The sequence below is a fragment of the Lolium perenne genome, chromosome 2 (assembly GCF_019359855.2).
Source record: "Lolium perenne isolate Kyuss_39 chromosome 2, Kyuss_2.0, whole genome shotgun sequence".
Taxonomy (NCBI): domain Eukaryota; kingdom Viridiplantae; phylum Streptophyta; class Magnoliopsida; order Poales; family Poaceae; genus Lolium; species Lolium perenne.
This window is the reverse complement of record NC_067245.2, coordinates 24,713,283-24,737,458: the sequence shown is the minus strand read 5'-3', so window position 1 is coordinate 24,737,458 and position 24,176 is coordinate 24,713,283. Positions and strand designations below refer to the sequence as shown.

At 42.6% G+C, this 24,176-nt stretch overlaps 1 protein-coding gene across 1 annotated transcript; it reads left to right on the top strand.

The window, feature by feature from the left end:
- Nucleotides 1-4,085: 4,085 nt before the first annotated feature.
- On the top strand, nucleotides 4,086-7,469 carry LOC127331506 (replication protein A 32 kDa subunit A). Its single transcript, XM_051357684.2, has 10 exons — nucleotides 4,086-4,301; nucleotides 4,411-4,527; nucleotides 4,625-4,722; nucleotides 5,983-6,024; nucleotides 6,149-6,226; nucleotides 6,301-6,379; nucleotides 6,488-6,583; nucleotides 6,661-6,743; nucleotides 7,036-7,104; nucleotides 7,182-7,469. Exons 1-10 carry the CDS (start codon nucleotides 4,212-4,214, stop codon nucleotides 7,264-7,266), a joined length of 837 nt encoding a protein of 278 aa, XP_051213644.1. The 5' UTR covers nucleotides 4,086-4,211; the 3' UTR covers nucleotides 7,267-7,469.
- The last annotated feature ends 16,707 nt before the right edge of the window (nucleotides 7,470-24,176 follow it).

The window sequence follows — 24,176 nt, the reverse complement described above, 5'->3', positions numbered from 1 at the left end:
AATTCTGTGAAAATGTTGTTTTTGGCGCAACATTTTGGCGCATCTGCAAAAGGATGAATTCAGCGCTGCATTTTGGCGCGACGGTTTACATCACCCGGTGAAGCTAGCGTCGATGTTGCGCGCTATATCCGGATCGAACACGCTGCAAACAATTTCTACGGCGCCAAATTTTAGAGCCTCGGCTGAAGATGCTCTTACCAGCTGGTTGTAGCACGGCTCAAAAAGAAACTTTTTGGAGCAGATTTGGGTGTTATTACTGAATCCTCCGATCGACATATTGAGAAGAAAGTCGTGCAGGCCGTGAGTTCATCGGGGAGGGCATTGGTCTCCCTGTAAGTGCGTGACGTTGATCTTCCGTGAGTTCAGCACCACGCCCGGCTTCTCAATTAAGGACAGGTATCTTTTCTTTTCTCTCTCGAGAGTACGTCAAAGACGTACTATATTTTTATAGAAGGCAGAGGTTCGAGTACAAGAATACCACCACCCGCTACGAGCAACGAGCGTAGCACACACTACACACCAGATAGTCCGAAGACAGCTACCACAAGCAAAGCAGCAATAACACAAAAGAACCTGTCCCCAACTAAGAAACAAAGCCGCGTCCCAATCGGTGCTAGACACCTCCAAAAAACAACAACTCCAAAAGAACCCTTCTTGTCGACGCACCATCAGAAGAAGATCAATGGCGGAACTTAGACGGTCCCGAGAAGGCGTCATCTTGGACTTGCCAGCCATGGTGTGCATAGCGCCCCTGCCGATCAGCCTTTGACAACGACGAGCACATGGGGAATGCAACATAGGACCTCTTAGCCGTGTCTTTCGCACAATGCTCCCAATAGAGAAACGACGTTGAAGACGCCGCCATCGTGCCGATCCTGCTCTGGACCAAGGCTTTCGCCCAAAGACAACAACCAACTTCAGACGAGCAGGAGAGATGTCAACACACCTCGGCGACGCCTCCAAGAAGGGGAACAACACTCGTGGGCGCCGTCGCCGCCAATAGCCGGACATGACTTTTGTCCGTATCGCCGCGCATCTTCCACGCTCCCGGAAGTGGGGCAGAACCATCCATGATGCCTCGCACCGCCGCCACCGCAACACATTGTCGTTGACGCAAGCCGTAGTACTCCAACACACCCCGCAATGGCTAAGGGCCCGATCACCTTCCTCCTCCCTCCCGACTAGGAACAACAGCCTCCACGCTTCTCTGGCACGAGCTAGGGTCGGCCGCCATGGTCATCGCCAGCTCCAGGCGACATCCATGCAGTAGCTGCCCCAACCCTGGAGGCCCAGATTGGGCCCGTAGGCCCAGATCAAGCCCACACCGGCTCCTCCCTCTCCCCACGCCAGCGCCGCCAGGAGAACTCCACACGCGCCTAGGACACGGGTGCAACGAACTCTGCTCACCAAGGCTCTTCCTTAGCGGAGAATCTCCGCGCCACCGCCTCCCAGCCAAGAGCTCGCGAGCGCCTCCAGGCCAAGCTATCGCACCTCGCCTCCGCCTCCCCTCCGCTGCCTACCTCGCCGAGAGCCGCCTCTCCTCCAAGCCCACCGCCATGCGCCGACGAGGACCTCAGAACCTCGCGCGCCGTCCGCTCGCGCCATCCGCGCCGCCCCGATGACGTCCCACCTCCGCACGTAGGGAGCCCGTCAGGGCACGCCCGCCCTCACCCGCCGCCTTCGTCGGCCGGGCGTGGCCGCCACCGTCGGCGGCGGTAGCGGCCGAGGGGAGGAGATCGAGGCGCTTCCTTCTAGGGTTAGGGTAGGGGACCTCCGGAGCCGCCCACGCGAGGCGACCCGGGAGGAAAGTCTGCCGCGCATTAACTTAAGGACGGGTATGAAGGCCCCCCAGCTCACTAGAGCGGCCGTGGAGGCTAAGTAGGTCGAGAGATTGCAAAGTTAACGACGTTGATCTTCCGTGATCGAATTCATTGACTAGCTGGTCGTGTGAAAAAAGTAGCAGCACGGTTGATATATCCGACTGGTCACGGTCTCCCGATGTTGACTAATCCTTAATGTTATAACTAATTGATTCAATATATTTAACTAAATGATTAAATAAATGTAATTAATGCAATAGATGTTGATGGGGATGTAGCTCAAATGGTAGAGCACTTATCATTGCTTGTAAGAGGAAGGGGGATCGATACCTCCCATCTCCAAATTTTTTTTTGTCAAACTTTCGATGGTTTTTCTTCTTTCATGCAAATCTGGGCAAGAGAACTACAAACTTTGCGTGGCTGCATGGGCGCATGGCCTGGTAGCTTCTTTCGTCTTCAATAATCGGTCTTGAAAAGTGGAGGGCCGACCCTCATTGGAAAAATTTATAAATGTGACGGATGGTGGAGGACAAGCCAGTTTAAAAAAAAATCGCAAAAAAAGCAAGTTTGAAAAAAGAAACTCAATCTGGAAAAGCACACTTGCTCCAAAACACAATGTAAATATACAGACAAATAGAAAATAGTTGCAATATAGGATAGTACTTCCGTTTCAAAATATAACCTTTTCAGAAAGCTTCAATCTGGGAAACCACACTTGCTCCAAAAGACAATGTAAATATAGAAATAAATATAAATAATTGCAATATAGGCTACTACCTCCGTTTGAAAAGATAATCTTTTTAGAAAGCTAAGGCTTATACTTTTTTTTTCCAACAGGGCTAACCCTCTTTCCATTACTTGCATAACAGAGATATAATTCTCTACAAGGATAGCAAATAAAGGAAGATGGGAAAGAAAGTGAAGAGGGTTGGAGCAGTAATAGGAAACCCGCTATGAGTCACCCATACGGGCAAAAACCTACTACCACTAGAGCTGGAGAATAATTCTAATATCAACCAACTAGCTAGAAGTACCCCTCAAAACAACACAAAAAGGACATAGCTAGGAGGAACAAAAGGAAAGGGCTAAACGTCTTCACGCACAAAAGATCTCCACTTTCTGCACTCTTCTTTTCTTTCTTCGAGAAACACATGATCAAGGAAGATACCATCACTTAGTCGCCAATCTTGGTAGGAACATGATTGTCAACTCCTTGCCTACTTCGGGCTATGCCAGCTGCCTGTTTCATCATCTTCCCCGCCCCCTCGATCATCAACTTCTTATTGTCCCCAGTCTGCAAACCTGCCCATTATAGCAAGAAAGTGCACGTAGTAATTACAACTTACAGATGAGGTTGGAGAATATAGTTCTCAAAAGTCACACGGTTCTAAATTGTCCAAATTGCTCAACATACAACCAACACACCAACCATATAGAATTTTAACCTATAAGACGAGCAAACCGCTTGCCACTGAAAAAGCTTATATTTCAAAACGGAGTTAATATTTACCATTATTTTGTTGAGACACCTAAATAAATAACATATGCAACAGTTAGAAAATTATGATTATTTAAAAAATGCAAAATATGCTCTTTGCTTGTGATAAAGGAAAACCCACAAAGTGCAGATGGAGTGGGCACTCTATCTACATCGCATGTAAAATCTTAATAGAGAGGAGTGGAGAAATCTTTGTGAGCAGAAAAGAAACGAAAAGTGCTATTGACTTCCGAGCTCCAGTGCTCTCGCCATTTTAAAAGAATTAATAGACATTTGTACAATTTATCAAAAAAACTACTCTAAAAATAATTCGAGAGATTCATAAAATCTCAACCCAAAATTCCTTTTAATTTGTGCTAGACAAAAATGACAAAATCTGATTTTTTTTTTGAGATTCGAAAATGTACTACTTAGATCTACAATTTGTCATTTTTGTGTAGGGCAGAATATAAAGTATTTGCAATTGATACTTTGCAAGTTCGTGGGATACATCATTGACTATAAGCGATTTTTTAAAAATTGAAACTTAAAAATATGATTTTCGATTTCTTTTTTAAAAAGAGATCATGATTGTGCATGTGCACCAAATTTCCGTTCGAAAAGAAAAACCTTTTAAACATTTGTTCAACAGAGCAGGGGCCCACCAAAGGCCGAAGTCCCTCGGGATCTAGAATTGGCGCGAAGCAGGGTTCATTTTCCGCGCGCTCCGCCCAAATCTCCCGCCATTTTTCTTGCCTTCCCACTCTTCCTCTTCATATTCCCGGGTTCTCACTCTGCACACCAGTTTTCTATCACCGATCCACCGCCGCCAACCTCCAAATCGGCCGCCGCTCGAAGAATTCCGACCAATCCGATCGCTGAGCAGGCCGTCCCAAACCAAGAGAGAACCAGCCATGATGTTCTCGAGCCAGATCGACGCCTTCTCCCCCTCGCAGTTCACCCCGTCGCAGAACGCCGGCGCCGACTCCACCACCCCTTCCAAGGTACCGTCCGCCCCTGTTCCCTTCTCCCTCACAGAGCGGTCGCTCTGTGTCCAGATGCATCCGTGCCGGTCTCCTGACATCAGATCTCCTGGTTGCTTCTGTCTTGCAGTTCCGGGGCGCGTCGGGCACGACGCCGCTGACCGTGAAGCAGATCGTGGACGCGCAGCTGGCCGGCGCCGGCGAGAAAGGAGCGCCCTTCGCCGTCGACGGCGTCGAGACCGCCAACGTATGCACTGACCCCGCCACGCTCCTCCTCCTCGGCTGCTCTCTGTGTTCGCTGCCGAGATTGGCTTCTGATGTGGATTCGGTTGCCTGGTTTGCAGATCAGGCTCGTGGGGACGGTGAGCGGGAAGGCGGAGAGGGCGACGGACGTGTCCTTCACGCTAGACGACGGCACCGGCCGGCTCGACTTCATCAGATGGTAAGCGTTTTTTTGGGGAAATCTCTGACCTTTATGGTCCAAATGTGTTATAGCCTCATAGGGGTACCGTTTTAGACTTTTCTGCTTCAGCTGTCATTGCTCGATGTTAAATGTGAAATTTGTCAAATCCTGCAAGTTCAATCTGCACTAGAAGTACTATTTGCTGTTAGCATAGTGCATGTAATCCAGTACTCCACCATCTCTGACTAATAAAAAAAGCTGCAATTACTTCACCATCCCTGACTAATTAACCATTTGGGAGACAGTAGGCAGATATGTTACTGGAAATTGCTTCAATTGCTTAATCTTTTTTTTTTGAGAGAATCAATTCCTTAATCTGTAATGCTGGTTAAGCATCAATTGCTCAATGTGCATCATTGGTAGTTAATGAGATATTAGCTCTTTTTTTGGTCTTTACGGATACTCCCTCTGTTTCAAGTTAATTGAATCAACTTCGTCTTGATACACATGTATCTAAACGTGTTCGATACATGTGTATCTAGACAAAACTGAGTCAATTAATTTGGAACGAACCGAGTATAAAATATCTTGAATGTTGTCATTAGTCTCATTACAATGCCACACTATTATTGCCTTATTGGGCCTGGGGCTTGGTGGCTAATCGTACCATCTAATAGTTTCTGCCACCAAAAAAGGTTAGCACTTTTTGTGGCAGAACTGCAGAAGATACATGTTTTTGGTACTCATGTCTTCAGGATTTGCCATACCATCCTACTATTCAGACAAGATCCTTGTGTCTAGTCATACTTGATAGTAGTCACTAGGCATGCTGTTGGTTCTTATCACAATGCAAGTAATGCAAAATCTGCAATAATGTTTGCATCTTTGACTAATTATTAATTTGAGAAACAGTACGGTGACATACTACTGTGCAATACTTCCTTTGTAGTCTTTATAACATTGGCTTAGGATAATATAATGATACTGAAATTTGTGAGTCAATTAATATTAGCACCGTTCTTGTGGTCTTTGGGGAATAAATATCTAAAATGCTACCATTAGGCCCATTACAATACTGTTATATTATTTGGCTAAGCCGCTAAGCGGTTTGTTGCTAATCATATTTGTTATTTTTCTACTATCAACTACGGGTTAGCACTTTTTGGGGCAGAAGATACATGTTTTTGGTATTCTTGAGTTCAGGACATGCGAGTTTCATGTCTAATCATACTTAACAGCATCTTCTGTCAGCGATATGTATTAGTTTCACATCTTTGTCAATGTTGATATGTTTTACAGGGTGAACGATGCTGCAGATTCTGCTGAAACTGCCGCTATCCAGTATGTATCAGCTGTATAACCTTCATTTATGCTTGTCATGAATACACTAGCTTCATTTGTCAAGGAAAATTACCGCCTTCCTCTCTGAAGGCTGATCACCATTTTCTTGTGCTTGTTAATTCAGGAATGGCATGTATGTTTCTGTCATCGGTACCCTCAAGGGACTCCAGGACAAAAAGCGTGCTACTGCTTTCTGTGTCAGGTATTTTTTGCAACATATTATGCTTCACTGATGTTAAGGAAACATGCAAATTTATATACTTTTTTTCATTTCAGACCTGTAACTGATTATAATGAGGTCACACTGCATTTCATTCAGTGTGTACGTATGCATATCGAGAACACAAAATCAAAGGTATGCTTCTGATCTGTAGTACTGAAGTCTCATGCAAATACTCCCACTATATCAGCCCTTTGCTCATTAGTTATAATGCTTGGTTATGATTCTGGTTAATTGTTTTAGGTTGGCAGTCCTGCACACACCATTTCTGCAATGGGAACCCCATTCTCCAATAGTCCCAGCGAAGCAAGTACTCCGACCTCTTTGAAATCGAACCCGGTAGGTGGTAATTGCAATGTTTGAATGGATCAAACAGTAGAGCTCTTCCCTTGTCATCATTTATTTCATTCTTACAGGCGCCAGTGGCCAGTGGAACCAATGTATCGGGGGCTGATTTGTATGCGCAGGTGCTGAATATTTTCAATGAACCAGCAAGCATGTAAGTTGCACATCAACTGTCCTTCCCTTGCACTGTAGTAAAAAAACTAATACATTTTGTCTGTAGTAGATTTTCTCGACTGAAGTCCATATGCTTGGCCATATTAACTTTGTATTTTCTGATTAGCATATGTGTCATCAAAATCTGATGGTCTATAACTACTTGCCCTGAGTTCAGAATTAAACAGAAAAGTTTGGTTACGGCTCCTAACAAGTAGAAAGTTCATTTATTGTAATAGATTACTAGCATTTTATTTGAAAATTTTCTTTCTAACCACTCGATTATTTGACAGTGCAAGTGATCATGGTGTGCATATTGATGAAATTGCCAAACGACTCAGACTGCCAGCAAGCAAGATCCAGTAAGCCTCTCCCACTCACTCACACCTGTAGATATGCAATGTATTGTTGCGAGCTAATTTCCATCTCTGCTATGCAGGGAAGTTATCGATTACCATGTTGATGGCGGGCACATCTACTCAACGATCGATGATTTCCACTACAAGTCTGCATTCATCGACTGAGTTTGTAACTGAGTGTTGCATCCTTAGCTCCTTAGGTAGCCCTGAAGGAACCTTCGTGCTGAAGTTTGAGGAACATGACGCCTCTTTAGCATAACTGTGATGAAGATGCTCAGGGCATAATACTTCAAATTCCTGTGGAACATGAATGTATGAGGTTTGAAGTGATGTGCTTCATCTAGGCAAACTGGGATCATTATCTTTCACTTGTGATGTTTTTGGTGGTATGGCTATTTTGCACAATCAGATCTGATTTACGAGTCAAGTACGATGGTTTGCTTCCTTTTGGTATTGTGATGAAATGTACATATTCACATGTGCTAACAACTCTGCAATTCCTCTAGAATATTTTCTTGCTACCATAACAAGCAACTTGCACATTATCACACATGAAGTTTCTGATACAAAAATAGTAAGACTGAAACCCATTAAGCACTCCAGGCACCATAACTATTGCTATAACTACACTCTTCGAGTTTGATTTAAAGTGAAATAGAAAAGCAAAAGCAGAGTATTCTGGAAACCAAATGGAGCGAAGGGATTGGACACTAGCATCAACAAGATCAGACATGAATTTCCATTCTATTTCTTAAGTTGACATGCTTTAACACATGAAGGATGATAAATTTCCTGATTGTTATCTGTATGTGAAACAAAGAAATCCTTCCAATTTCATTTCTTAAAATGATAATTTCAAATACGTGTTTCTAATTTTTTTTCGTGAAGCAAGACCTCCACCTGTTTATCATGCCTTGGATACAAGCATCATACGTACATTGCACTATGTCGACCGTGCAGTGCAGGAGCATACGCACATTGATAAGCCTTTAAATTAGCGGAAATCTACTTTTAAACATGGCACATAGAAAAACATTTTAAAATGTCAAATAAATCTAAATAAAAATTTGGCGTGTATATGTTGACATTATATATGTGCACGCCAAGATTCGTGGAAAACTGATATTTTTTTGTGTCATTTGTAAAAACATAAAGAAATGTTTTGTGAAATATTTTTTCTAAGAACCAAAATTTGCATTTTTTGCACACGAGTACACGACACACAAAATGTCCGTTTTCAGCGAAACCACTTTCTAAACACATATGATGTCAAGATATATAGGTGAATTTTTTGTTCGAAATTTCCTAACATTTTCAATTACACTGGGTGCCAAAACGGCATGTCCCTTAAATTAGTTGATCATTTGACCCATGTTCTACTATATCTTTTCTACTTATAATAGATTTAGTTGATGGTCGTCCGTTCACACCTGCTCCTCGGATGGGCCTAACAAAACGTACAGTCTGAAGCCAACAACAACTAGGATCCTTTCCAAAAGAAATAAAATAATATGTGCACCGAAGCACCGCATGCCAAACAACATCTTCAAAAAGGAAAACGACGAGGACACCATTGCTACCCGGACTAGTTCAAAGATTTCCCCCGGTGGGCGGATGGGAGTGAGGAGGGGGTACACCCGACGCCTCCACGAAGGAACGGAGGCACTCATAGGCGTCACTTTGTCATTGCCAGATGAGCCGATAGGGATTTCTATTTTCTCCCCGCCCCAAAACCACACCCTGGATGATCTGAAGTGCTCCACCCTGATGGGTTCGTTGCATGGAAAACAAAAAATTTCCTACCGCAAAGACGAATAAATCCAAGATCTAATCTATGGAAAAACCAAGATCTAATCTACAAGATCGGAGCAACGAGATGAAGATGAGACTAACCCTCGAAGATTCCAAAGCCTACGAGATTAATCTCGCTGTTGGTGTAGACGATCGTCCCCGGTGCTGCAATCCGGCAGCACTTCCGTACTCGGTCGCGCGTACGGTGTCGATGAAGCCCTTCCTCTCCCCGTTCCAGCGGGCAGCGGAGGTTGTGGTAGATCTCCTCCAAGTTCCAGCAGCACGACGGCGTGGTGGTGGTGGAGGAAGAAAAGCTGCAGGGCTTCGCCTAAGCCAGAGCAGCGTATGGTGGAGGAGAGAGGCGGCCAGAGGAGGAGGCAATTGGGGTGTGTTGGCCGGCCACCCCCTCCCCTCTTTATATAGGGGGAGGGTCGGCTGGGGTGGCCCCCCTTTTCCCATCTAGGGTTGGGGCCGGCGGCCAAGATGGGGGGAAGAGGGAAATCTTCCCCCCAAGTTGATCCCCCCTAGGGTTTTTGGGGAAACCCTAGGGGTGGCCGGCCTGGGCCTTTGGGGCATGGTGCGCCTGGCCCATTAGGGCTGGGTAGCACCCCCTCGGCCCATGTTGGCCTCCCTAGGTCGTGGGCCCCATGGTGGACCCCTTCGGAACCTTCTAGAACATTTCGGTCTATCACCGGAATAATTCCGAACTTTTTCGAAACCTAGAAAATCAACTTCCCTTATATGAATCTTATTCTCCGGACCATTCCGGACCTCCTCGTGATGTCCTGGATCCCATCCGAGACTCCGAACAAACTTCGGTCTCCATCTCACATTTCAAATCCACTTATGCGACATCGAACTTTAAGCGCGTCACCCTACGGTTCGCGAACTATGCAGACATGGTCGAGACTCCTCTCCGAGCAATAACCAATAGCGGGATCTGGAGATCCATAATGGCTCCCACATATTCAACGATAACTTAGTGATCGATTGAACCATTTACATACGATACCGATTCCCTTTGTCACGCGATACTTTACTTGTCCGAGGTTCGATCATCGGTATCTCCATACCTTGTTCAACCTCGTTACCGACAAGTACTCTTTACTCGTATCGTGGTATGTCATCTCTTGTGATCTTAATCACATGCTTTCAAGCTAATCAGACGACGTGCCACCGAGAGGGCCCAGAGTGTATCTATCCGTCATCGGGATGGACAAATCCCACTATTGATCCATATGCCTCAACTCACACTTTCTGAATACTTAATCCCATCTTTATAACCACCCATTTACGCAATGGCGTTTGATGTAATCAAAGTACCATTCCGATGTAAGTGATTTACATGATCTCATGGTCGAAGGACTTAGGCAACTATGTATCGAAAGCTTATAGCAAATTGAACTTTAATGACTTGATCTTATGCTACGCTTATTTGGGTGTGTGTCCATTATATCATTCAACTAATGACATAACCTTGTTATTAATAACATCCAATGTTCATGATCACGAAACCATGATCATCCATTAATCAACAAGCTAGTTATACAAGAGGCTTACTAGGGACTCCTTGTTGTTTACATAACACACATGTATCAATGTTTCGGTTAATACAATTATAGCATGATATGCAAACATTTATCATAAACACAAAGATATTATAATAACCACTTTATTATTGCCTCTTGGGCATATCTCCAACAGTCTCCCACTTGCACTAGAGTCAATAATCTAGATTACATTGTAAGGTACCTAACACCCATGGCATTCTGGTGTTGGTCATGCTTTGCCCTAGGGAGAGCTTTAGTCAACGGATCTGCCACATTCAGATCTGTGTGCACTTTGCAAACATCTACTTCACCATCTTCGATGTACTCGCGAATCGAATGATAACGCAGCTTGATATGCTTCAGCTTCTTGTGTGACCTTGCTTCCTTTGCATTGGCGATGTCACCCGTGTTGTCGCAATAGATGACTAACGGGTCAAATGCACTAGGAACCACACCAAGCTCAACAATGAACCTCTTCATCCATACCGCTTCCGATGAAGCCTCCGAAGCCGCGATGTATTCAGATTCAGTTGAATACTTCGCCACCGTGCACTGCTTGGAACTCATCCAGCTTACTGCAGCTCCATTCAGTATAAACACGTACCCAGACTGAGACTTAGAGTCATCAGGATCAGTGTTCCAACTTGCATCAGTGTAGCTGGTTACAACGAGCTCTTGGTCACCGCCATAACAAAGAAACATATCCTTAGTCCTTTTCAAGTACTTCAGGATATTCTTGACCGCTGTCCAGTGTTCCATTCCTGGATCACTCTGATATCTGCTGGTCAAGATAACAGCATGTGCGATATCCGGTCTAGTACACAACATGGCATACATGATAGAGCCTACTGCCGAGGCATAGGGGATCTTGCTCATCCTCTCTCTATCTTCTGCCGTAGCCGGACCTTGAGTCTTACTCAAGACCTTACCTGGCAACATAGGCAAGAACCCTTTCTTGCTTTCATCCACTCTAAACTTCTTTAGAATCTTGTCCAGGTATGTACTCTGCGAAAGCCCTATTAGGCGTCATGATCTATCTCTATAAATCTTGATGCCTAAAATGTACGCTGCTTCACCAAGGTCTTTCATTGAAAAACACTTATTCAAATAACCTTTAACACTGCTCAATAATTCTATATCATTCCCAATCAATAATATGTCATCTACATATAATATCAAGAACGCTACAGAGCTCCCACTCACTTTCTTGTAAATACAGGCCTCACCATGAGTCCGTATAAACCCGAAGTCTCTGATCACCGTATCAAAGCGTCGGTTCCAACTCCGGGATGCTTGCTTCAGTCCATAAATGGAACGCTAAAGCTTGCATACCTTGTCAGCATTTTTAGGATCGACAAAACCTTTGGGTTGTACCATATACAACTCTTTCTCAATGTCACCATTAAGGAACGCCGTTTTGACATCCATCTGCCAAATCTCATAATCGAAAAATGCAGCTATTGCTAACAAAATCCTCACAGAATTTAGCTTCGCTACAGGTGAGAAAGTCTCATCGTAGTCAACTCCTTGAATTTGTCGGAAACCCTTTGCGACAAGTCGAGCTTTATAGACAGTAATGTTACCATCAGCATCTGTTTTTCTCTTGAAGATCCATTTATTCTCGACAGCCTTGCGGCTATCGGGTAAGTCTACCAAAGTCCATACTTTGTTATCATACATGGATCCCATTTCGGATTTCATGGCTTCTTGCCATCTGTTGGAATCTGGGCTCACCATTGCTTCTTCATACGTCGCAGGGTCCTCATCATTGTTGTCCACAATCATGACATTTAGACAGAGATCATACCAATCAGGGGTGGTATGCTCCCTCGTCGATCTACGAGGTTCAGTAGCTTCCTCGTTCGAAGTTTCATGATCATCATCATTTGCTTCCTCTCCTATCGGCGCAGGCTGTACAGGAATATCTTCCGGTACTGCGCTACTCTGATCAACGAGAGAAGGTTCAATAACCTCGTCGAGTTCTACTTTCCTTCCAGTCACTTCCTTAGTGAGAAACTCCTTCTCAAGAAAGGATCCGTTCTTGGTAACAAAGATTTTGCCTTCGGATCTGTGATAGAAAGTGTACCCAATTGTTTCTTTAGGGTATCCTATGAAGACGCATTTTTCCGCTTTGGGTTCTAGCTTGTCAGGTTGTAACTTCTTTACATAAGCTTCGCAACCCCAAACTTTAAGGAACGACAGCTTAGGTTTCTTCCCAAACCATAATTCATACGGTGTCGTTTCAACGGATTTGGATGGTGCCCTATTTAAATTGAATGCAGCTCTCTCTAATGCATAACCCCAAAATGATAATGGCAAATCAGTAAGAGACATCATAGAACGAACCATATCTAAGAGAGTTCGATTATGACGTTCAGACACACGATTGCGCTGTGGTGTTCCCGGCGGTGTCAACTGTGAAAGTATTCCGCATTTCTTTAAATGCATGCCAAACTCATAACTCAGATATTCGCCTCCGCGATCAGAACGCAGAAACTTAATCTTCTTGTTACGTTGATTTTCTACTTCACTTTGGAATTCCTTAAACTTCTCGAAAGTTTCGAACTTATGTTTCATAAAGTAAATATACCCATATCTACTCAGATCATCCGTGAAGGTTAGAACATAACGATAACCACCGCGCGATGCTACACTCATTGGTGTTGGAGATATGCCCAAGAGGCAATAATAAAAGTGGTTATTATATATCTTTATGTTTATGATAAATATTTATATACCATGCTATAATTGTATTAACCGAAACATTGATACATGTGTGATATGTAAACAACAAAGAGTCCCTAGTATGCCTCTTAACTAGCTTGTTGATTAATAGATGATTAGTTTCATAATCATGAACATTGGATGTTATTAATAACAAGGTTATATCATTATATGAATGATGTAATGGACACACCCAATTAAGCGTAGCATAAGATCTCGTCATTAAGTTATTTGCTATAAGCTTTCGATACATAGTTACCTAGTCCTTATGACCATGAGATCATATAAATCACTTATACCGGAAAGGTACTTTGATTACATCAAACGCCACTGCGTAAATGGGTGGTTATAAAGGTGGGATTAAGTATTCGGAAAGTATGAGTTGAGGCATATGGATCAACAGTGGGATTTGTCCATCCCGATGACGGATAGATATACTCTGGGCCCTCTCGGTGGAATGTCGTCTAAATGTCTTGCAAGCATATGAATAAGTTCATAAGAGACCACATACCACGGTACGAGTAAAGAGTACTTGTCAGGAGACGAGGTTGAACAAGGTATAGAGTGATACCGATGATCAAACCTCGGACAAGTAAAATATCGCGTGACAAAGGGAATAGGTATCGTATGTGAATGGTTCATTCGATCACTAAAGTCATCGTTGAATATGTGGGAGCCATTATGGATCTCCAGATCCCGCTATTGGTTATTGGTCGGAGAGAGTACTCAACCATGTCCACATAGTTCGCGAACCGTAGGGTGACACACTTAAGGTTTGATGTTGAAATGGTAGAACTTGAATATGGAATGGAGTTCGAAGTTTTGTTCGAAGTCCCGGATGAGATCCCAGACATCACGAGGAGTTCCGGAATGGTCCGGAGAATAAGATTCATATATAGGAAGTCATATTCCAAGTTTGGAAATGATCCGGTGCATTTATGGCAGGTTCTAGAAGGTTCTAGAAAAGTCCGGAAGAATGGCACTATGGAAGGTGGAGTCCCGGAGGGACTCCACTAGCATGGCCGGCCAGCCCTAAGGGGAAGGAATCCCAGGTGGATTCCACCCATGGTGGCCGGCCACCCCACCTAAGGAAAAGGTGGGAGTCCCACCTTGGGTAGGACTCCCTCCTTGAGTAGGTTTCCCACCTTTGGGAAGTTTTGGTGTTGGGGTCTTATTCGAAGACTTGGACTACAACTCTTGGGGCTTCCACCTATATAATGAGGGGCATAGGAGAGGGGGCTGACCACCACAAGCCCATAGCTTGGCCGCACCCCTAGGTGGCCGGCCACCCCCTCTCCCAAACCCTAGCCGCCCCCTCTCTCCTTCTCTTCTCCCGCACGCTTAGCGAAGCTCCGCCGGAGATCTCCACCGCCACCGCCACCACGCCGTCGTGCTGCCGGATTCAAGGAGGAGCTACTACTTCCGCTGCCCGCTGGAACGGGGAGAAGGACGTCGTCTTCATCAACAACCGAACGTGTGACCGAGTACGGAGGTGCTGCCCGTTCGTGGCGCCGGAAGCGATCGTGATCAAGATCTTCTACGCGCTTTTGCAAGCGGCAAGTGAACGTCTACCGCAGCAACAAGAGCCTACTCTTGTAGGCTTTGGAATCTCTTCAAGGGTGAGACTCGATAAACCCCTCGTTGCTACCGTCTTCTAGATTGCATCTTGGCTTGGATTGCGTGTTCGCGGTAGGAAATTTTTTGTTTTCTATGCAACGTTCTCCTACAGTGGTATCAGAGCCGTGTCTATGCATAGATGGTTGCACGAGTAGAACACAATGGTTTTGTGGGCGTTGATGCTCTTGTTGTCTTTAGTTTGAGTACTTTGCATCTTTGTGGCATAGTGGGATGAAGCGGCTCGGACTAACTTTACATGACCGCGTTCATGAGACTTGTTCCTCGTTCGACATGCAACTTGTATTGCATAAGAGGCTTTGCGGGTGTCTGTCTCTCCTACTATAGTGAAGATTCAATTTACTCTTCTATTGACAACACTAGTATCACCGTTGTGGTTCATGTTCGTAGGTAGATTAGATCTCTATCGAAAACCCTAAACCACGTAAAATATGCAAACCAAATTAGAGACGTCTAACTTGTTTTTGCAGGGTTTGGTGATGTGATATGGCCATAATATGTTGATGAATATGTATGAGATGATCATTATTGTATTGTGGCAACCGGCAGGAGCCTTATGGTTGTCTTTAAATTTCATGTTGAGTAGTATTTCAAAGTAGTTGTAATAGTTGCTACATGAGGTGAACAACCATGAAGACGGCGCCATGGACCTTGACGCTACACCGACGATGATGGAGATCATGCCCGAAGATGATGGAGATCATGTCCGTGCTTTGGAGATGAAGATCAAAGGCGCAAAGACAAAAAGGGGCCATATCATATCACATATGAATTGCATGTGATGTTAATCCTTTATGCATCTTATTTTGCTTAGAACGCGACGGTAGCATTATAAGATGATCCCTCACATTAATATCAAGATAATAAAGTGTTCTCCCCTCGTATGCACCGTTGTAACAGTTCGTCGTTTCAAAGCATCTCGTGATGATCGGATGTGATAGATTCAACGATTCACATACAACGGGTGTAAGCCATGTTGCACACGCGGAATACTTGGGTTTGCTTGACGAGCCTAGCATGTACAGACATGGCCTCGGGACAACGGAAACCGAAAGGTTGAACACGAGTCATATGGATGATATGATCAACATATTGATGTTCACCATTGAAGCTACATCATCTCACGTGATGATCGGTTTTTGGTGTAGTGAATTTGGATCGTGTACCACTTAACAACTATGAGGGATGTTGTATTAAGTGGGAGTTCATTAGTAATTAGATTAAAACATGAACTAATTATCATAAACATAGTCTGAGTAGTATTTTGAATTAATTTTGTAGTATTGGCATCCGTTTACTACTATGCGCTAGTCTTGTTATTGAGATAGAAATACTGTTAAAATCTGACAAGAAACTTTACGGATTAGTACCGTATTGTTAAAGAATCAAGAATTGATTAAGTCCTATTGCAAACTTTTAGTAAACCTCACATTGTTGATTCAAAGAGCTATGGTTTCAATTAGTACCTAAAGTTATCTTGTCTCCGTGAAACTTGAAGTTCAAATCTGTTTGAAAAGTAAGGAGCTGAAAATTTAGTTTTCAGAAATAATAAAGGTATGAGATATATGTGATATCTAAGACCTTATTGCAAGATGATAGAATATAAATTCGGTGAGACTACATAAACTCATAAGTTTTATGGGAATGTATGAAGGTTGAAGACGCCAGACGTCACAATCCTCCAACTATTGGGGCACTAATAATATTCGCATATCCATGAAGTTATCATCCTTAGTATGCACCGTTGCTAAGACTCGTCGTTTCGAAGCATCACGTGATGATCGGGTGTTATAGATTCTACGTGTGCTTACAACGGATGCAAGCCAGATTTGCACATGCGAATACTAAGGTTAAACTTTATGAGCCTAGCATGTACAGACATGGTCTCAAAAAGGTTGTCATGAATTGATGGATAAAATTATGAGTGAAATTGTTCATCATAGTTACTAATAAGTGAAATCTAGAACACTTGTCATATGATGATCAACTTCAAAGTAAGAATCTCAAGGTTATTGGTATTTGACCAACAAACCTAGAAGTTATTGATGTTGAAGTGTTTTTCTGAATAATGAGGAAAGCTAAAAGAGAAACTGCAAAAGATATTCTGGCAAAAAGATAAGAAAAGACTAGAAAGTCTAGCTCAGGTGTATATAAATGATATACATGTTATGGTTGTATTCCTAGTTAAGTCACACAATGAAATTCTTGGGTATTTGTACCATATTGGTTGGTATGAAGTGTCATACAAAACAACGCAATACAAGAATACAATGGCCTAAGTGACTGACAAGGAATATGATAAGAATGCACGTCTGGAACAAAAATAAAGTGTTATTATGTTCATCGTTGGCATTCTATCTAGCCCTTAGAATTTATAATAAAGAACTTAATAATTGTTATTTTGCTCTGGTCAAATGAAAACAATGAGTTGTTTAAATTATGACATTACTCCATGTAAAATGGGTAAGTTATTATAAATCTTAATGGTGAAACACACATACATAACACTGACGCTAAAAATGCCATAAGGCAAATGATTTGAATTCCACTTATATGTGGAACCGCCATTTAGGTCATGTTAGAAAGGAACGCATGAAGGAACTCCATGCAAATGGATTTTTGGAGTCATTTGATATTTTGAATCATTTGGCGCTTGCAAATCTTTTCTAAAGAGAATGATTAAAATACCGTTCATAGGCCAAAAGTTGAACGGGCAACTAACTTAGTGAAAAAATACATGATGATGTATGTGGTTCACTGGGCATAGTTGTGTGCGGGAGATTCTTCTACTTCATGAAAACTTTCAACAATGAATTGAGTATATATATGTGGATATATTCAATAAGGAAGAAGTTTGAAACATTTGAATGGATTCAAATAAATTTCAGCATGAAGTAGAAATCATCGTAATAGAAAAGTCAAATATCTATGATTGGATCATGGTGGAAATATTTGAATTACGAGTTTTAGCGAACATCTAAGAGAGTTATGAAATTATTCTACAACTCACGTTTCTTGGAGTATCATAGTGATGATGAAGTATCCAAGAGATGTATCCAAACTTTGTTGGATTAATGATGAGATAAAATAAAATAAAGCCATTATATTTTTGTGGATTATGCTTTAGTGACTACCGCTTTTACACTAAATAGAGCATCATCATGATCCGTTGAAATGACACCATACGAGTTATGGCATAGGTAAGAAACCTGATAGTCTTTTCTTAAATTTTGGTATGCATAGCATAAGTAAATAAGTTTACAACCAAAATCGGATGAATGTCTTTGTTGGTTATCCCAGAGATTTGATTGGGAATTCTTCCCACGAGACAAAGAAAAAAGTGTTTGTCAATGTTTCTTATTTCCGAGAAATTGTTTCTAGTGAAGTATTTGAGTGGGAGGACAATATAATTTGATAAGGTTTATGAACCTGAGCATAATGATCAGAGTAGCGCAGCATCGGAATTGGTTTCGGAAGCGGCCACAACGATCATGGCTCCCATGACTACAAAGTGTTTTAGTCATGGAGATCGAAGTACATATTGAACCTTGTAGGTATGGTTTACTTTGTGATCAAATAAATGATTTGTGGACAAAGGATTGATTTTGAACAATGATAAACCAACTACAAACAAAGAAGTTATGATGGGCCCTGACTCCGTTAAAATGGCCATACGCCATGAAATCCATAATAGATGAATACTTTTTGAAAGTAAATGGATCTATAGACTTGGATGAAATATCCTTGAAGAAGCTCGACTTGTCGAAAAATTGTTTACGACAAAGTTCAAAGAGTTGACTACGATAAGATTAGATCTTCCGTAGTAATGCTTATAGTCTATGTGGATTATTCTAGTAATCACTACATATTTCTTTTATGAGATATGTTAGTAGGATGGCAAAATACACTACTTAACAGAAGTGTGTATTAAAGGTGTATACTAGATACAACTAAGAGTTTTGCTGGTCCGTGGAATACTAGATAGGTATACGAACTTCAATTGGATGAAGTAAGTATCGCGGAGTTGGAATCTTCACCAGATGAAATAATCAAAGGTTTTTGATTTCATCAGAGACGATGAAGAGGTTTGCATTTGCAAGAAATTAAGTGGGAGCGCTGAGACATATTTATAATACTTATGTAGATGACATATAGTTGGTTATAAATGATGTAATTATATACTTGATTAAAAGGTTTCATTGAAAATTAAACTTCAATGAAAGGATATGGACTGAAACATATTTAGTGTCAAAATCTATGAAGATAGATTGAAACACAAAATAAGTTTAAGTCAAAGTACATAGAATGGATATTGAAATAGTTCAATATAGAAATATTAAGAAGATGTTCTTGTCATGTAAAGTTTTAACAAGACTTGAGTGTATCTGACACTCAATGAGTAAAAACACATGAGTGATTATAGATCACGAATAATATGTACACAATCAGATATCCTATGCTCTAAGAGTGTTATGAGCATGATTCATGTGATGATCACTGAAAAACAGTAAGAATATTCTTGAGTACTTAAGAAGAACCAAGTATATATATATATAGTTTTATATGGAGAAATGACAAAACAAATCGCTGTAAGGTGTTGCACCGATACTAATTTTGTCACATATGAAAATAAAATTACAAATCTCAAATTAGACTAAGTGTTGTTTAAAAGGTAGCACAATGAGCTAGAAGTTGTCTATGCGAGATTTAGAAGAGTTCTAAATATTGTGACGGATTCTACAAAAGAAGGCAGAGTATGACAAAGGATGTTAAGTCAAGAAGTTCTTTGAGAACTTAGTGTAGTTCCGATAGTGTCAAAACTTTGAAGCTATATTGTGTGTGACAATATTAGTGACATATTTCAGACCGCGGAATTAAGGTTTCACCAGAAGACCAAACATATTTAATGCCGACTCATTTGGAAATGAGTGATGCGTTGAGACGCAAATGAATTACAAAATACATACGTTTCTGAGCGTGTCAGATCCGTTGACTAAAACCTCTCCCGTGAGCAATACATGATAAAACACCGGAAGGCCAAGGTATTATATCTTTACAAATGTAAACTAGATTATTGACTCTAGTGCAAGTGGGAGACTGTTGGAGATATGCCCAAGAGGCAATAATAAAAGTGGTTATTATATATCTTTATGTTTATGATAAATGTTTATATACCATGCTATAATTGTATTAACCGAAACATTGATACATGTGTGATATGTAAACAACAAAGAGTCCCTAGTATGCCTCTTAACTAGCTTGTTGATTAATAGATGATTAGTTTCATAATCATGAACATTGGATGTTATTAATAACAAGGTTATATCATTATATGAATGATGTAATGGACACACCCAATTAAGCGTAGCATAAGATCTCGTCATTAAGTTATTTGCTATAAGCTTTCGATACATAGTTACCTAGTCCTTATGACCATGAGATCATATAAATCACTTATACCGAAAAGGTACTTTGATTACATCAAACGCCACTGCGTAAATGGGTGGTTATAAAGGTGGGATTAAGTATTCGGAAAGTATGAGTTGAGGCATATGGATCAACAGTGGGATTTGTCCATCCCGATGACGGATAGATATACTCTGGGCCCTCTCGGTGGAATGTCGTCTAAATGTCTTGCAAGCATATGAATAAGTTCATAAGAGACCACATACCACGGTACGAGTAAAGAGTACTTGTCAGGAGACGAGGTTGAACAAGGTATAGAGTGATACCGATGATCAAACCTCGGACAAGTAAAATATCGCGTGACAAAGGGAATAGGTATCGTATGTGAATGGTTCATTCGATCACTAAAGTCATCGTTGAATATGTGGGAGCCATTATGGATCTCCAGATCCCGCTATTGGTTATTGGTCGGAGAGAGTACTCAACCATGTCCACATAGTTCGCGAACCGTAGGGTGACACACTTAAGGTTTGATGTTGAAATGGTAGAACTTGAATATGGAATGGAGTTCGAAGTTTTGTTCGAAGTCCCGGATGAGATCCCAGACATCACGAGGAGTTCCGGAATGGTCCGGAGAATAAGATTCATATATAGGAAGTCATATTCCAAGTTTGGAAATGATCCGGTGCATTTATGGCAGGTTCTAGAAGGTTCTAGAAAAGTCCGGAAGAATGGCACTATGGAAGGTGGAGTCCCGGAGGGACTCCACTAGCATGGCCGGCCAGCCCTAAGGGGAAGGAATCCCAGGTGGATTCCACCCATGGTGGCCGGCCACCCCACCTAAGGAAAAGGTGGGAGTCCCACCTTGGGTAGGACTCCCTCCTTGAGTAGGTTTCCCGCCTTTGGGAAGTTTTGGTGTTGGGGTCTTATTCGAAGACTTGGACTACAACTCTTGGGGCTTCCACCTATATAATGAGGGGCATAGGAGAGGGGGCTGACCACCACAAGCCCATAGCTTGGCCGCACCCCTAGGTGGCCGGCCACCCCCTCTCCCAAACCCTAGCCGCCCCCTCTCTCCTCCTCTTCTCCCGCACGCTTAGCGAAGCTCCGCCGGAGATCTCCACCGCCACCACGCCGTCGTGCTGCCGGATTCAAGGAGGAGCTACTACTTCCGCTGCCCGCTGGAACGGGGAGAAGGACGTCGTCTTCATCAACAACCGAACGTGTGACCGAGTACGGAGGTGCTGCCCGTTCGTGGCGCCGGAAGCGATCGTGATCAAGATCTTCTACGCGCTTTTGCAAGCGGCAAGTGAACGTCTACCGCAGCAACAAGAGCCTACTCTTGTAGGCTTTGGAATCTCTTCAAGGGTGAGACTCGATAAACCCCTCGTTGCTACTGTCTTCTAGATTGCATCTTGGTTTGGATTGCGTGTTCGCGGTAGGAAAATTTTTGTTTTCTATGCAATGTTCTCCTACAATTGATCCGCACACATCGGTATGTATGATTTCCAATAAGTCTGTAGCTCGCTCCATTGTACCAGAAAATGGAGTCTTAGTCATTTTTCCCATTAGACATGCTTCGCATCTATCAAGTGACTCAAAGTCAAGTGACTCAAGAAGTCCATCGGAATGGAGTTTCTTCATGCGCTTCACTCCAATATGACCAAGACGACAGTGCCACATATAAGTAGAATTATCATTCAATTTAATTCGCTTAGCATCAATATTATGAACATGTGTATCACTACTATCGAGATTCAACAAGAATAAACCATTCATCTCAGGTGCATGGCCATAAAAGACATTACTCATATAAATCGAACAACCATTATTCTCTACTTAAACGAATAACCGTCTTGCATTAAACAAGATCCAGATATAATGTTCATGCTCAACGCAGGTACCAAATAACAATTATTGAGGTTTAAAACTAATCCCGAGGGTAGATGTAGAGGGAGCGTGCCGATGGCGATCACATCGACCTTGGATCCATTTCCAACGCGCATCGTCACCTCGTCCCTCGCCAGGCTTCATCTATTCCGCAGTTCCTGTTTCGAGTTACAAATGTGAGCAACCGAACCAGTATCAAATACCCAGGCACTACTACGAGAACCAGTAAGATAGACATCTATAACATGTATATCAAATATACCTTTCTTTTTGATGTGGCCGCTCTTCAGATCAGCCAAGTATTTGGAGCAATTACGCTTCCAGTGCCCCTTCTCCTTGCAGTAATAGCACTCAGTGTCAGGCTTAGGGCCAGCCTTAGGCTTCACAGGAGGCGCGACAGCTTTCTTGCCGCCCTTCTTGAAGTTGCCCCTGTTGTTAGGCTTGCCCTGTTTCTTGAAACTGGTGGTCTTGTTGACCATCAACACTTCGTTCTCTTTCTTTATCTCAACCTTAGCAGATTTCAGCATGGAGAAGAGTTCAGGTAACTCCTTGTTCATGTTCTGCATGTTGTAGTTCATCAAGAAGTTCTTGTAACTAGGTGGTAGTGATTGGAGGACACGATTAATCCCCAGCTTGTTAGGAATCACTATCCCCAAGTCACTGAGTTTCTTCGCATGCCCGGACATAGCGAGCATGTGCTCACTAACGGAGCTGCCCTCTTCCATCATGCAACTGAAGAAGTGTTTCGATGCTTCATAGCATTCCACGGCCGCATGAGTTTCAAAAATAGCTTTCAGCTCATTGACCAGCTCATACGGATCGTGGTGCTCAAAACGTTTTTGAAGATCGGCTTCCAGACTGCACAGGATGGCACACTGAACTTGAGAGTACCGAATTTTCCGAGTCTGGTAAACATTCTTTACCTCATCGGATTCAATTTCTGCAGGTTGGGCACCTAGCGGTGCATCGAGCACATATTGCAGGTTTCCACCAGCGAGGAAAATCCTCACATGAAGGAACCAGTCAGTGAAGTTGCTACCGTTGCTCTTAAGCTTTTCTTTCTCTAGGAACTGGTTAAAACTGATGGAGGGGGACGCCATGATGTACAACATATTTGCAAAGAGTTTAGACTAAGTTTATGATAAAATGAGTTCAATTTTAATTCTTAAATTAACTAGGTGAACTCCCACTCAAAACAACATCCCTCGTATTGTCTTAGTGACCGCACGAACCAAATCCACTACACCAAGTCCGATCTTCACGAGAAAAGATGTAGCTTCAAAGGCGAACCGATGTCTACGCCCCCTCCCTTTCCTGTAGACAGTGCTGGGCCTCCAAGTGCAAAGGTTTGTAGAACAGCAGCAAGTTTCCCTTAAGTGGATCACCCAAGGTTTATCGAACTCAGGGAGGAAGAGGTCAAAGATATCCCTCTCAAGCAACCCTGCAACCACAAAGCAAGAAGTCTCTTGTGTCCCCAACACACCTAATAGGTGCACTAGTTCGGCGAAGAGATAGTGAAATACAGGTGGTGTAAATAAGCAGTAGCAGTGGCACCAGAAAAGTGCTTTGCCCAGGACAGTAAACAAGCAGTAGTAACGCAGCAGTAGTAACGCAGTAAAACAGTAAACAAGCAGCGATAGCAGTATTGTAAACATGGCCTAGGGATCGTACTTTCACTAGTGGACACTCTCAACATTGATCACATAATAAAACCACTCTACACTCTATTGTTGGATGATGAACACCAATTGCGTAGGGCTACAAGAGCACCTCAATGCCGGAGTTAACAAGCTCCACAATATTCGATATTCATGTTTAATTAACCTTAGAGTGCATGATAGATCAACACAACTACACCAAGTACTAACATCGCATGCACACTGTCACCTTCATACTATGAGAGGAGGAATAGATCACATTAATACCATCATAGTAATAGTTAACTTCACAATCTACAAGAGTTCATAATCATAAACTACGCCAAGTACTACATGATGCACACACTGTCACCATTACATCATGAAGGAGGAATAGAGTACTTTAATAACATCACTAGAGTAGCACATAGATGAATAGTGA

Bases quoted from the DNA above. Each gene is read 5' to 3' on its own strand.
- LOC127331506 (XM_051357684.2), top strand. From the start codon at position 4,212: ATGATGTTCTCGAGCCAGATCGACGCCTTCTCCCCCTCGCAGTTCACC. The intron at 6,025-6,148 runs GTATGTATCAGC...TTGTTAATTCAG, and splicing joins GCTGAAACTGCCGCTATCCA to GAATGGCATGTATGTTTCTG. The intron at 6,744-7,035 runs GTAAGTTGCACA...ATTATTTGACAG, and splicing joins TTCAATGAACCAGCAAGCAT to TGCAAGTGATCATGGTGTGC.